We start from the raw sequence: 14,715 nt of genomic DNA on the forward strand, positions 1-14,715 counted from the left end.
TTTTTTTTTTTTATTTGTAAGTATCGATCACGAATCTTTATTTCAATACACGATAAGTATCTAAAGTCTACTTTAATCTTATACCAAGTAAATAGGAAAATATCTAAATCAATTTTATTTAGATTAGAATATTGTAATTCTTTGCAGTCATTGGGTGTGTTTTGCCGAAGTTAGCGCTACGTAGCGCTACGTAGCGGCTTCATGTAGCAGTTGCAACTGCTGCGTTACTTCTGCTGTAAGCGCAAATATGTTTGTATACAAATCGCCGTTGTATTCTTCGGTTGCTAAACTGTGTTTTTTAATTATTTATAAAAATGGCAAAAAAAGTGTCAAAGTATTACAAAAATGACGGCCACTACTTAGAACATGCTGCGCGTAGCAATACTGTCCAGCAGAAGTAACGCAGCAGTTGCAACTGCTACATGAAGCCGCTACGTAGCGCTACGTAGCGCTAACTTCGGCAAAGCACACCCATTGATAGCTCACAAATCAAGAAGCACGATAGTGCCTCTCGCCAAGTTCACGCGCAACGAAGTGGTGCTCGAACTGCGCGAGCACACTGTGCTTATTATACGCGAGATTCATGCAATTTAGAAGTAGAGAGGTTTTCTCAAGGCAATATTAAAGTAACGACTGAACCGATCAATTTTGTTTTGGTCTTAATCAATTCACAATAAAACATTTTTACAAAAATATTGTTATGTTTTTTTTGTTTGTTTCTGATTTTCGGAGATATGCGACGATAAAGTTTTTGAATTGAGAACTTCACGTTTTTCATCGTCGTGTGCATGTTCGTATGCCTGCTACGAGATGGCATATATATACGAACGCGTTGACAGAAGAAAAGAATAGAAAGAGAGAAAGTGTGAGTTAGAGAGCGAAAGAAAGAATCACGAGGCACGATAGTAGTTCGCGTTATGCGCCCCAGCAACACCTCCGATGTAAAGTTTTTTAAGCAACTGCTTTGAAACTTTGCATGAATCAAGTATACACTACAAACATTCAATTTATAGTAAATTTATATAGCAACTTTATTTAGAAACAGTTGCGCGCGTGTACTTGGCGCCTTTTTTACTTTTTTTTTTTTTGAAAATTTGATATAACAATAATTTCATGTGTTACACATTATAAAATCATAATATAATATATAGCTTTTCGTTGTTATCGATATTCTTGCTCTTTGCAACAGTGGATACTCGTGTGTATTTAGAAAAACCATGTGGTCTCGAAACTTTCTTCCTTTTCGACTTCTGCAATCCGATATCGTCTCGATATCTTCGGACAACCGCCAAATAACCAGCTTATGATTGGAGACAAGACTGGTTTTGTCTGATCTGATAACGAAAAAATCGATTACGTTTGTAAGTTTTTTGAAATTAATCTGCGTCTATTTGCTATAATAGTTATAGTCAATCATAAAGCAATCTCGTTTAATCCGACTTCTTACATCTTTAAAAACTTTTTATATCTCTCCAATATATTTTTACACAATATATTTTAAACAATAGCTAATTTGTTTAGTTTGATTTGTGCATAATATTCTTTAGAAAGGTATTGTATGGAATTTCTTCTGTCATAACGTACTTGATATAATCGAAGAATTCTCGTAACAAACGCGGGTAATGCTCTCTTTATCACGAAGAAATCGACAGTTTTCTCTTTTAGATTTTTTATGTAACTCATTCTTTGTAAATACTCTCCCTACGTATATAAAAACTTGTCATGCTCCAATCCCCTATTATGCGACATACGTAAATTACCATAACAAAGATTCGCTGTTTGCTTCTCCGTAGTCCTTGTCGTGTAATCTTCTCCGGTGTAATGGTGAGAGACGCTTGCAAAAAGTGTCACGCAATCAAAACTTTGTGTAGAATGTATCATAAACTTCTTACTTTCTGTTTTTTTGTGATTCTTCTGTTTGTTCTATGTAACTTACTCGTTTAACAGATCACAATCGGTTGTTTTTATATCAGTAGAAACTCTTGCTATCGACAAATTATCAATGTTATCTCGCTGATCATTGTCCTTGCATATTGACTCGTATTTTTCGGCAATGGTTTTATGAACAATTTCCGAAACTAGTGAGTCCGCTTTCTTACACGCAATTGACGATCTCGTTTTCTACAACAAATTTTCTATTAAAAATAATCGAACTTGTTTTCGTAATTATATCAAAATTAAAGACTTATGTCACGTGTTGTTTTTCTTCTCCTCCCTGTCACGTGACTTTAGCCACGTTTTTAGACACGTCATTTTTTTTATATCCGGCACTGAACGGTTAAATAAAAGAGTGATACAAGAAATTTTTTTCTTTCTAAACAATAAGTGTATGATTTTCTCTTTCCGAAATTATAAATTTAATGTATCTGCGGTGAAAAATTGAAGAAGACTTTATAATAATCATTGTTAATATGTCTTTGTTGATATTCCTACAATATTTCTTGTAGTATTATCTTCGTGATTTTCAATAGACGCGTGTTTCAAATTGTCTTCTATCAAATTTTTCATTGACACACCGCACGTTGAGATATTTGTCTTTGGGAGAATATCTCGCAGACCTATAACATCATCTTTGCGTTTTTCGACGATTTTAGTCATCCAATTGTCGCTGCGTGTTAAATATTTTGAGTTATTATATTCATATTTTATATTTTCAAAGAGCCAATTGCAGAAAAAAATTTACATATTCATCTTTTTATTTATTATACATACATAGTTGACAATACATTTGATTCCGAAAATATGTCCTTGGTGGCAGACTTTTGATGATGACAAGAGTCTTCTCGCTTACGTTTATGTCTTTCATTTGAACTGTATTTTTTGTAGATCTTTTTCTCCTTCTTTCTGCAAAAATCCATACAATATTTATTATACGTAGAGACTTTGCATGTGTAAAATATTAAGTTTCGCAGACGTCACTATTCGTATAATGAACTTTCATTCTTCATGCACGTGTATTGTTTCTTTTTAACTCTTGGTTTAATTCTTTGTGCTTGCAAAGAAAGACACAAAGAATCCATAGAAAAACGCAACTGACCTCATTAATTTATTATCACTGTGGTCGGTGTCGTCTATTCTATCGATGTATCTTTGTCTGTAACTCCTTGAGGCTTGTTTGCATGTCTTTCGATATAGTTCTTGTATTCTCGGTTCACTTTGATCATCCATGTCTTTTGCTTTTATCTTTTCGTATTCAGATTCAGTCGCACATAAGATAAATTTCAATCCGTTTGCTACGAGATCTATTATAACGCAACATGCTCGTCGAGCGTCTGAAATTCAATTACGCTTTTTTACAGAAGTTTAAAAATTTCTTACATTAATTCTTTTTGACAATTTCTTGTGTATTCAATCCATCATAATTATTTAAGAGAAGAAAAAAAGTTATTATCTCGTTACTAATAAAAACAGAATCAAATCTGCTTACCGTTTCATTTCTTGCCGTAAATTTTAAGAACATGAAAAATCACACACACACATGAAAATTTATAATATTCTAAGCAATTTGTTTCGTACAATATTACGATATTGTATGCAAAAAGTAAAGAAAAATCGTAAAAACCATTAGCGATGTTTACAAGCTCTTTCGTCCCTCTTTTTACTCGACTTCATTTTCTCTGTACTACTCACATGAGCGTGACTTGGGCACGTAATACAAAACGACGCCATACAACATTAACGCGATTAACGAGAAGCGCTTCAGGTAAATGATCCACTCGAGTATGCAGAATTTCTCGTCCGAATAACCTGAGCAAAGAAGGAAGTTATTTCAACGCGACGAGAAAAGAGACATCACTTTCTCTTACTGTCTCTGTTTCGCGATTCGGCGAACACGTATTGCATGGCGAGCGGGATAACGAGAACTAGAAATTTCATAATCCTAATCGAAAAATGCATTTTTTTCGATCTTAAGTATTATTTTCCATGTTCCGAAGCACTAATCATACTCTGTTCTGGAAAAAAAGAAAAGTCCAATCGGGTTACGCATGTGGATTCTGAAGCAATGCGTAAGAGACAATTTCACTTAGTTCCGAGTATCCCGTGCGCGCAGTCATGTGCGTAGCTAATTACACCCGGTAATTACGACGACTAATATGGCGATTAGACAATTGCGTCGATAGTTATATCACGCATTTATATACACGCGGCACTTCCGCTTTATACAATATCTTTTTTAAAAAAAAGGTCTCACGCAAGAAATGGAAGAACGGCACGTGTAAGATTCATATATCTTAATTTTTTATTTATGCTCTGAATACTTTACAATATAATACAAAGGAAACACATATCATACGTGTCGATCGTATTCGCTACGATTAACAAGGGTGGGTTATGTGCGCGTACAAAAAAAAGAACGTCACGTCTCTTTTTCAAGTTTCTGCGCGACAGGAATAGCGCAGCGTGCGTATAAGCGGGGATTCGCACTACTCGCTAAATAGTGTCTTTCTAAAGCGACGTCGCTTCGTATAAGCGCCCGGGGGAACTTCTCCGGGTTCGAAGCGACACAGCGTCTAGATGCAAACTATTTAAGTAAGAACACAACTTACGGGCGTTCGTAGTCGGATCTTGTATTTAAGATCGTCTTATTCTCTATGCATGCCTGTATATAGATACACACACACGCACACATATTATGTATAAATAAGACGTCTCAAGAGTCGTCTACGAACACCGTTTATATAGAATCTTTACGAAATACTGTTTAAATCGATGCACGTAAACGTCTGAATTGTAAAGTGCAACGAGCCGATAGGAGAAACGTTTTTCGTTTAATTTTCCTATCGTCCGAGAGAGTAAGTACTGTCCGACGACTCTCTAAAAACAGCCGCCGTCTGTCAATTTATTCGCACAAGAGAGGAAAATACTGCAAACTCACAATTCGAGAACAAGACGAGTTCTATCGCCGAGAAGTCGACACATTCTCGCGAGTTCTATTCTGAGACTACAACAATCCTTCAGCCGCGAAAATCATCTTGCGTTACAACTTACTCTTTACTTTAAATAGACTGCACTACAAAATATATCGGACAGATTGCCAGTGATCGCTGGATTAAGCAATAATGTGCCTCCGTGTAACAATAAAGAGAGAACAAAATATAATAATAATAATAATAATAATAATGTAATAGTAATGTAAATTGTACGCGCGTACGTGCAGTTCTCAGTGACAAAAATGATTTTGTTTTGTTTGCACAAAAATAACTGTTGTGATTTGTGCCTTTTCTATTTGATATTTCGTAGAAAATATTCGAGAGAGCGAAACATTGAGCTGTCACGAATTACCCAATCCGTTTACATGAATAAATCATAATATCAAATATTTTTAAACTTTTGCGACTTTTTCAAATGCAATCGATGCTCGTATACGCGTACAACAGCATGAATGAACGACTTTATACAAAGAAACAGTTGATGCGCAGCGCGACAAGGATGATAACGATGAACATGTTCCACCGAACCTGGAAACTGAAGCCTCGATGCAATTATGAAGATGACGTTTCATTTGCAGTGATTATCTTTCGCAAACTTTCACGGTTTTTTTTAAACTTAATTATTTATGTTCAAAATATTGTTAAAAAAATACGGTAAGTCTTGCTACAATCATATGATAGAAACAGCGCGTTATACACTACGCTTGTCTCGTTAGTTGTCATTTGATAAGTTGTCGAGAATTATTGTCATCGAATAGAGAAAAGTTATTCCGTCGGAAGAGCACGAATTAATATAATTTCGGGGTTCGATGGTTTGCAAAAACGAAATAATCGAATTGGTACAACGAGAAGACGCGGAAAATGTTGTTCTTACGCAAAGTGTCTCGCCTTCATTTTATTAACGGCATTAGTGAGGTGCGTCATCTCAGTGTTAAGTTGAGTGATCAGACCCTCCAGTCTATCGACACTATCGAGAACTTCGATGCGTTGCGTATGCGGATCGTATCTGACTTCGAACGGTCGGCTCATAGTAGCCACCTACAAAAGAAAGCAAATTTAATTGTTATTTACACAAAAATATTAGATTGAGAATATAAAACAATTATAAATACATCCCTCAATTCCGTTATTTTTAAACTTATCAACACAGACGCCGCGCATGATATAGTAGAGTTTCGAAGAAGAAAATTGCACAGAAAACAAAATTAATTACGCGAGTTAATATTGAAAAATAATGTATTCTCGTTCTTACCCAACGACGGAACTTCTCCTTAGCATCCTCGAAGCTCTCGGCTACGTAATATATCGGCTGGTATTCTTGATCCTGATATTTCTGAAGAGCGGTGGTTGCCGGCTCGAACGGTCGGTGCTCGCACTTATCGCTAAGCGCGTGCAACAGCTCGCCGTAGGCCGACAGTAAACCGGCGCCGTAAGCCTTGACCTCGGGACCTTCCTTGCAAAGACCGAACTCGACCGTGAACCAGTAGATGGTTGACAGCTTCTCGATTTCCTCGTCCGAGGCACCGAGAGACGCGAGACCGATTTCTTGCGAGAACTGAGCGAAACTCGGATCGGCCAGAAGCGGCATGTGGCCCAAGAGCTCATGAATGCAGTCTCTACAATTGGAGAAATAAAGGTAAAGAACTAAGTGTCTATTTTTCATTGCTAATGTCGATTCTGAATTGATTAAGATTCTTAATCTGATCGATAACACAATTAGTTGAGACTTTCAAATGCACAATTTACACCAACTGCAAGACTTTGATCAAGTTAGAATGCATCACCAGATAAATGAAAACTCAAGGTAGGTGTAGATTCTTACAATCTCGAAGACTATCGGCAGGTTCCTGGAAATCACTCTATGTGACGCGATCCGCGCGCGCTACGCGGGAAAAACGAGTTCGCAACTGAGCGGAACTGAGTTATCAACGCCATCGCGTCGTTAAAAGCCAATTAGAGCTTCCATTACGAGCTTAAAGAGACGCGGTAATTCTATTATCATCGTTCTCTGTGTACCGGGCGTAGGGGCTCCCGTCATAACGCAATATCGATTGCCTTGTAGTTTGACACGAAGAGGCAGACCGTGACGCGGATCGTAGAGCGACCTTTCCAACACGCAATTTTTAATTAACATTGTTGCTTTATGTCTCCGATGCAGTGTGTCATTATCAAGTCTCAGTAATAGGTACATTCTAGCGTGTACTATCTTTGTATCTTATACGATACACAGAATCATAAAACTTTCCGTGTGAGACAATTTGTCAAAATAACATGTAATTTATTCAAATACAAATGTTAAATACTTCAAGCTGGTTTTGCTACTCAGCTGCATTAATGCATAATTTACGTCTGTTAATGCGCAAGTTAAAAAAATTTCAAAACACTTACGGCTCGGGAGTATGATACGGACTGTTGACGTGGCGAATGTACTGAGTGCTCTGGAAGACCCGAAACGCGAGGCTGGACAGGAAGTCGCGCGCCGTCAGGAGACCGGCTGCCGGTCGCAGAGTGAAGCCCGTGCACTTCTTCAGAAAATCGCTCACCTCCTGCAACTGCGGTATGCGATGCGACTCGAAGATCCTCTCTTCCTGCAGCTTCTTGAACACTCTCTGGTACTCGACGCACGCGTGCTTCGGCACCAGGTCCAGTACGGTATTGAAGACGCGCGACCAGGTCTCGTTCTCCATTTCGGTGTACGGGATGCTGGGTATCGGATCGCCGTATTTATACGCAAAGGCGATCTCGGCGATCACCTTGCGACGAGCGCGGTACTCCTTGTCGGCGAAACCCGGATGGTTCATGTCGAGGTCCGGCTCGTACTTGGTCATCAGATGGTTGCAATTGTCGAGATCGGAGGCGTGACGCGGGAACCATGGGTCCTTGATGCTGACGGAATTGTCGGTGAGCAAAGTCACGCCGTCCAGAGCCGAGCTTTGCCGCAGGTTTCTGATCAGCTGCAGCAAACTCTGCCTGCTCATATCGACTTTGACCAGAATCTCGAACTGCACACCATCCTTCTTCGACGGTCGCGATTCCACATGAGTAATCGCGCCTTTAAAATTCTCGATTGTTTTCAGAATTCTGCCCAAAGAGCCCATGCCCTCTCGCAATCTCAACACCAAGGCTGCCTTCTGCACGCTGTGCTCGCTGTCGGGAGACTCGGTGATGGTCTTTGCGAGAACGACTTCTTCCTCGGTTAATCCGGCATCTGCAAGAGATCGTACATTTCCCTAGAGTTTCGAGGTTTTCAATTTCAAAATTATTCATCCACATTAATTTCTTTAAAATTTCCTACATGATTTGCGTAACGTGCGGCATTTGAGAAAATACGAGCAGTTTGACAATACGTGAAATAAAACTAGCGCTCGCGTCGCGGGAATTCGACCGTGAAATCTTCTCGAGAGCGACTCCTGTCGCGAGTTTTTTCGCAAGAGCACCCTAAGTGATTTCCACGGACGGTAATAATCGGGCAATTCAAAGTCCATTTCCGTGTCGCGCGTCTTAACGTTGGAAACTGTCGCGCGCGAAAGCGAGAAAAGTCGCAAAGTGGCTCCGTCATTGTAGCGAACAAGATGGAAAAGACGGCGAAAAGGAATAACCGTGTTATACATTTACCGTGGCCACGCGGAGTCGCTCCGGGATCTCGAGAAAGGCTCCACTCCGGTAATACGATTCTAAATGCACAAAGCGGCTTTGCGGGGGCGCGAGTGGAAAAGAAACGAAAAGAGCTCGCAGACATAATTCACCCCCCGAGTGTCGGTCCCGAGTACTTCCCCCCCCCCTCTCCTAGTTGACCGTACGTTGTCGACAATGGCACCAGTTTCAACCTCCATTTACTGTCGCTTATATCTTTCACCGCGCATTCAACTTCTTCGCACGTGTTCACCTACTTTTGGTTCCATTTAAAACAGTACGATATTTTCAATTATGATTCGGTGAGGACGAAAAGACGTACTTACCGTCATCATCGTCGTCGTCTGGCTTCCCATCGCTGTCCGACGAAGCCTCCGCTTTCGCTTCTGAAAGTTATAAGTGATTCGTGCTCATGCAACACTCATAAGAAAAAAAACTCGCGCAATCCTCTATAACTTAATCGTGGATGCATTCGAGAGACATCACGTCCATTTTTAAATATGTCGATAAATATTAAAAAGAGATTCTTTTGCGTAAATATGTCATGACGGGATTATCATACATCAATGATGCTAATCAGCGCTGTTCTGTGGAAATGCATCTCACGCTTCAGTTATTCAATGATCGTTATTAATTGCGCAACGCACATAACGCTGGTGTACAAACCTTCCTTCTTCGCTGCGCAAACCAACGACTCCACCTGCTCGTCGTCACTTGATGAAACATCAACGTAATGCTCTCCCTGTCCTTGTTCCTGAGTGCAAGTGATTGTCTGATCGGCGTTTGTGTCTATCCAGTAACAAAGAAACATGTCATGCAACATAGACATCGCACATACAACTAATGCTGACAATGCGCACTATTTCTGTATACGTTACGCCGATAAAATTTTGTTTCTCTCGTGAGAAACACTGAACTAAGTTATATTTTATAAAAATGCCGTCTCTGTTTCATAATAAAACAAATGCATAAAATTATTTTCTAGCTGTATTTTTTTCTACACATCAAACAAACATATACTGATAGAAATTATATATATATAATATGTGACAAAAATACATTGGTCGCACATGCCGAAGACTCACCATTCGCTCGCTGTCGAGCTTCCTCGAGCACGCTTTGCTTCGTCTGCTTGACGACCAGCGTCTCGAAACGGGCATCGTCCACGAGAGAACGTCTTCGCGCTGGATACCCATTCTAAAAATATAAACAAATACAAATAAATCTCGGTGATACAATGCTTTTTTACTAATTAAATTCAAAAAAATTCTTATTTATTTTTATCGCACGCATTTTTTCATATATTTATTTTGTTCACGAGCAATCTCGTAGATTCGACTTGAAACTTTAAAGGGCGGATATCCTTGCGCGTAAATTTGCCGGATTTCGATTTCCGCGGTCTCCGTGCATCCACCTTTGACATGAAGCAAAACGAAAATCTTAGCCCGGCGACAGCGCGACTGAGTGTTCGTCTAAATTGATCAACGAACAAAAGGCACGGAAATGAATTTTCGCGACATCCGTCCTGCTGTCGTTGAAGGATCGGAAATGAATTAATTCCGGCTAGGAATAGTGAGACACAAAGGAGCTCGTGACTGACGTTCAGTCTTTAGAGGAAAAAAATATATAAAAGTTCGTTCCTTCGTCATCGCGTAACTCACTTTCGCGCGACATAATTGACGTCTTTCGAAATATTAATATTTTTTCACGATATACAAAAATTCAATTTTTGATTTCGTAAAATCGCAGAAAATATTCTCTCGCGAGCAAAGAGACACCGGACGACATAAAACTGTCTGGAAGATGCAAAGCTTATTAGATATTTTCTTCTTGACGAAGGCGGACGAGCGCACGTCATTGATCATACAAATTCTTGTCTGTTGCGTATTCGGCGCGACGCCGCGGGGACCTAGTTGCATTCGCTCCAGCAAAACAGTCAGTTGGCACAGTTTAGAGAAAACGTTTAGCAATCCCTTAACGCGTGTGTCGTGAAGTGGGCCAAGTACTTTGCCAACGGAATGGATGAACGATGACTATATACGCGTCGATGAGCGTTGCGACACGGAGGTGATAATGCATCGTGAGAGCGTTTAAACGCGTGACAAATCTCGTTTCGATGAATCGATAAGGATATACACTCGAGGATCAATTAATTTATCCGTCGTAAGCTGTTAGACAAAGTAGTGAATTGCAATAGGTCTTAGTTTGACGCATAAGTGACAAATATATGTAATTACGCGTGAAATATGAGACAGCCGTTCCAAACCCGCCGCAACCATAACTCGACGAATAAATGACGCGAGTGTCCAATCGTGCAAATGGCAAGTACATAGGAATGTTGTTCCCGACCTTGTGGGAATCGCGCGAGCACACACGGTCGAAGTTGCAGAAGAAACGACCTCGAGAATCATTGCAGTTGAAGCGATTACCCGACGAAGAAACTGCAATTAAAATTGCAACAGGATCTCTGATACAATGACTGCGATTGCACCGAATCGAACGCGGACGTATCCGATCAGATAGATATTTTTGTCCGTTTTACTGTAAATCTCGAGATTTGCTCGTACATTACGTGGAAAAACGTTTCTAATGCATTTCTAACGTAGCGAATGTCATATGCAATTACGGTGCTACTCGTACTACAGCGTTAACGTTTCCGAGAATAACGTATTCCAAGGTTGATCGTTAAACTGGCGTTAAAATCACGCTCGCGTAACTCAACCCTTTAACACCAGCTGCTCGGCAACACACTCACGAATCTTCAGTTTTTCTTTCCTTCCACCGTAATATTTTTAAGATGTATTTAAAACGTGAGAATTATATAAAAAAAAAGAAATGTAACGAAAGAAAAGAGCGGCAATGCAAATCGATTCCGAGCATCATGGAAAAACATAACAGTAGACCCAGCGATGGAATCTGAAACGAGCGAGTAATTTTCTGCCTCTTTGAAGTCAAAAAACTCGTAAAATCAAGCTGCACAACTGTGCGACGCGCATCTCTCGATAAACAAATATTTTTTTCATCCTAAAAAAAAAGAGACACGAGAATCGTGACGCTTTTGACCCGAGTAACTAAGGGGTTCAAAGTTGAATATATTGAAAATTTAATTAGCATAACAGGACTCTCGTGCGTAGATCCTGCCGATGGAATCTCGCGAATGCAACGGGAATGCGTGTGTTGCCTCCGAAGGCGAATAATGAGCGTGTGGTCAGGGTCTCTTCTTTCTTATCTTTTTCTTTCTCTTTCCCTAACTTGCTTCGTGCAATCATTTTTTTTTTCTGTTTTTGTTTAACACGTGTGCGCTCTCTTTCTCTGTCATATTTATAATATATTCGTAATTATCGTGCAGAAGCCGAGGCTAAAAATCGATTTTGCAACGATGATATAATTTCTCTCCGCGTCGATCCGATCGGTAGCGATCAGTAATTTCGATACAGAGAAAAAATATATTAAATTTGTCAATCATTCAAAGACTCGGTTTAGATCGGCGCAACACTGTTAATAAACGATTTATATCATTGTTGCTACGTTAACACATGTTGTCAACAATAATGCAATTTGCATTTTGTGAACTAAGAATTGCGAATAAAAATTAATTTGATAATGAGCCGAAAAAACTAGAATACGAAATACCATCCGCGTTTTCAGTGCGGTCGTAGGAAATGTACTCAAGGTCGGTTCACTTTTTATCCTGCGTCTTGCACGATATAACTATCGATCGCGCCGATTCTGGATTCGATTCAGTATCTAGATCCGGGCGTACATATATATATATATATATATTTACAAGTTCCGTTTGAATGAGTCAGACTCGTCACGATTATCAAAAGTAAAAGTCTAAATCACATGAAAGAAGTGCGATTAATCGTATTATAAAATCACATAAGAACTTTATTCGTATATTTGCCTTAATCATCAGTGATCATTAGTGATTTTGCATAAATATTATTGCAAGCTTAAGAACAATCTTAACAACGCGACAACGAGAAGAAACAATTCTTTATGAGGTTCAGGAAAGTAAATTTACAGGCACGTCAGGAGAATCATCGGGAATTTCTCCAAACCGCGTCTTTCCGTAGTCGAAAATTGCCGTCTCGTGACTAGTCAACTTCCTCGTTTACAATCTCGTAGAAACAACTCACGACAGATTATGCTTTTTCGTGCTCGTCGCGAGTGCATAATTCTCGCGATCCTCGAATTTATTATGTAAATGTATGCGTAACGAACTGGCCATTGAACAGAATTCATCGGGATATCAATGCTCCTGTGCTGATACATTGTGTTATTTTTTTTACTACGACTTTTTTTCACGTTTGTTTTCATTTCACATGTTAATCGAAAGATAATAACATCAGAGTTTTCTTTAACTATATATACTCGATCGAATAATTATTATCAAGACTTAATTTGAATTTATCGATTACTCTATAAGATATAAAGAAGCAACTTTTATCAAGAAATTTAAAGATATTTTTCAAATTCAGTAGAATAGTGCAAATTCATTCACATCATTTGCATCAATCGAGATTTTTCTATGTACAAAATGATGTAATCTGGTTGATTAGTTATTCGTTAATATTGCGACAAGGTCATTAACATTGCGCAAACAGAATGAATGGGTGATAGTGGTGCGTATATACTTTCTCCGGACACGAGGGCTCTTCTTTTCTGGGTTTCGCCGGGTCTGTGTGAAAATTTCACTTGCGTTGGTTCTCGCCTGTTATTAAACTTGAGAAAGAAGCGGAACCGACACACATGCGTCTTTAAATAATTTTCTGACGCAATTTTTTTACCCGTTTCTAAATGTACCTTGTTAGTACATTTCAAAAAAAATCAAATAAACTCCCCCTTCTCCCCGAAACTCTAGCTGAAAAAGCAAACATTTACTTATATCTGTGTGTAGAAATCGTATAATGTGGTAATTAAAACATTTGCCGATAAAATGAATGCAAGTCGTGCATAATTTTATCAACGATAATACACATCTAGAATGCATGTATAATAAGATCGAGCTGTGCAATTACATAACATGTTTATCGAAATGTAAAGATTTTCACAGCGAACGATTAGAATTTCCGAGCGAAGATACTCGTACAGATCAATGACTGAGGCAATCGGTTCGCGCGTTTATTCCATCTTTTCGATTGAACCTGTTGCTTACAACGTGTGTACGTAACAATGCAGAAAATCGTTTTAAAAATCATCTTGCGTGTGTTTATTTAATAAACTTTTTGAGATTGTTTATTTTATATAAAATAAAAATCATAAAATTAATAAAAATTTATAAATTAATATATAAAAATTATTTATAAACAGAGATATTATATTTCTTTCAAATTTCTAACGATCTTTACATTATATTTTCGTTCAAAGCCATTATTGTTAGTTTTATAAGAACTTACTTCAATACTGTAAGATTTCTTGATAGCGAACATCTCGCGGTTCTTCTGAGCGGCTGCGACTGCCATCATATCCCGCTTATCACTCTTCTTTTCTGACAGAATTTTCTGGCGATTTCTCGACTCGTTCTCGGGTTGTTCTCGGCCTGACAGAGCTCACTTTGTTGATGGTGGTGCGTGAGCTGTTCTTCACTGCCTCTTTTGCACGATTAGTTTTTCGTTGATATAATAATTCACGCCGCGCCCTTTTCTCGCCGCGAGTTTTAAATATCCCGGGTGAGTATATGTCCGTCTGCGTCCTTTTCAGCCTCGATCCGTCCCCGATACGTTGCTACGGTTCGACTACAACAAACGACCAAGACGGTGGCGGCGACAACGAGCTTCTACTACTCGGATCCGCTTTGGACGAGGCGTACGAGCGAATGCGCTACGGGGCGCATTGCTCCGGCATATAAACCGTTGCCTCCCTTCACCGCCTGCTAATGCCGGAGTGTCAGGGGTGCCCCCCACCGTGTCGTCGATTCGGATGGTCCTCTTGGAAGCGGCGATCATCGTCGCCGCAGGCGCTGTTGTCATTGACGAGAACTGCGATTGACCGCGAAGAGGATCGTAGTCTCGCCACTGACAGTCTTGTAAATTCATTCCGGAATTCCGTGGGACACTGTGAGACATTTTCTCGATTAGGCAAAATAATGGGACGAAAATTGTCCCCCATTGTCCAGGCAACAACGCATTTTACAGGAAACAGAACG

General features: G+C 39.4%; 2 protein-coding genes across 3 annotated transcripts; both read right to left on the reverse strand.

Annotated features, from left to right (window-relative positions):
* Positions 1-1,082: 1,082 nt before the first annotated feature.
* Positions 1,083-4,135, reverse strand: LOC109861513. 2 transcript variants are annotated; one of them, XM_020441196.1, is made up of 9 exons: positions 3,807-4,135; positions 3,631-3,747; positions 3,038-3,272; positions 2,713-2,844; positions 2,434-2,608; positions 1,937-2,121; positions 1,761-1,834; positions 1,585-1,701; positions 1,083-1,334 (listed from the first exon to the last, which is right to left on the reverse strand). In XM_020441196.1, exons 1-9 carry the CDS (start codon positions 3,895-3,897, stop codon positions 1,207-1,209), a joined length of 1,254 nt encoding a protein of 417 aa, XP_020296785.1. In that variant the 5' UTR covers positions 3,898-4,135; the 3' UTR covers positions 1,083-1,206. The 2 variants fall into 2 exon arrangements, with proteins under 2 accessions (XP_020296785.1, XP_020296789.1); XM_020441200.1 differs by lacking the exon at positions 1,585-1,701.
* Positions 4,136-4,217: 82 nt separating this feature from the next.
* On the reverse strand, positions 4,218-14,376 carry LOC109861504 (tyrosine 3-monooxygenase). The gene is made up of 7 exons (XM_020441189.1): positions 13,967-14,376; positions 9,650-9,761; positions 9,231-9,353; positions 8,891-8,950; positions 7,320-8,139; positions 6,184-6,547; positions 4,218-5,969 (listed from the first exon to the last, which is right to left on the reverse strand). Exons 1-7 carry the CDS (start codon positions 14,033-14,035, stop codon positions 5,802-5,804), a joined length of 1,716 nt encoding a protein of 571 aa, XP_020296778.1. The 5' UTR covers positions 14,036-14,376; the 3' UTR covers positions 4,218-5,801.
* Between the last annotated feature and the right edge of the window lie 339 nt (positions 14,377-14,715).

This window comes from Pseudomyrmex gracilis, unplaced genomic scaffold, assembly GCF_002006095.1.
Source record: "Pseudomyrmex gracilis isolate BER0280 unplaced genomic scaffold, ASM200609v1 scaffold_9, whole genome shotgun sequence".
Classification (NCBI taxonomy): domain Eukaryota; kingdom Metazoa; phylum Arthropoda; class Insecta; order Hymenoptera; family Formicidae; genus Pseudomyrmex; species Pseudomyrmex gracilis.

What these genes read in the sequence shown, in the direction of transcription:
- LOC109861513 (XM_020441196.1), bottom strand. Translation starts at nt 3,897, where the DNA reads ATGCATTTTTCGATTAGGATTATGAAATTTCTAGTTCTCGTTATCCCG. An exon ending in AGTGATAATAAATTAATGAG is followed by an intron (nt 2,845 to 3,037) that starts GTCAGTTGCGTT and finishes GGATTTTTGCAG; the next exon opens with AAAGAAGGAGAAAAAGATCT. An exon ending in GAATTCTTCGATTATATCAA is followed by an intron (nt 1,335 to 1,584) that starts GTACGTTATGAC and finishes TTTCGTTATCAG; the next exon opens with ATCAGACAAAACCAGTCTTG.
- LOC109861504 (XM_020441189.1), bottom strand. Translation starts at nt 14,035, where the DNA reads ATGATGGCAGTCGCAGCCGCTCAGAAGAACCGCGAGATGTTCGCTATC. An exon ending in AGCTCGACAGCGAGCGAATG is followed by an intron (nt 9,354 to 9,649) that starts GTGAGTCTTCGG and finishes GTTACTGGATAG; the next exon opens with ACACAAACGCCGATCAGACA. An exon ending in CCGTATCATACTCCCGAGCC is followed by an intron (nt 6,548 to 7,319) that starts GTAAGTGTTTTG and finishes CTCCAATTGTAG; the next exon opens with AGACTGCATTCATGAGCTCT.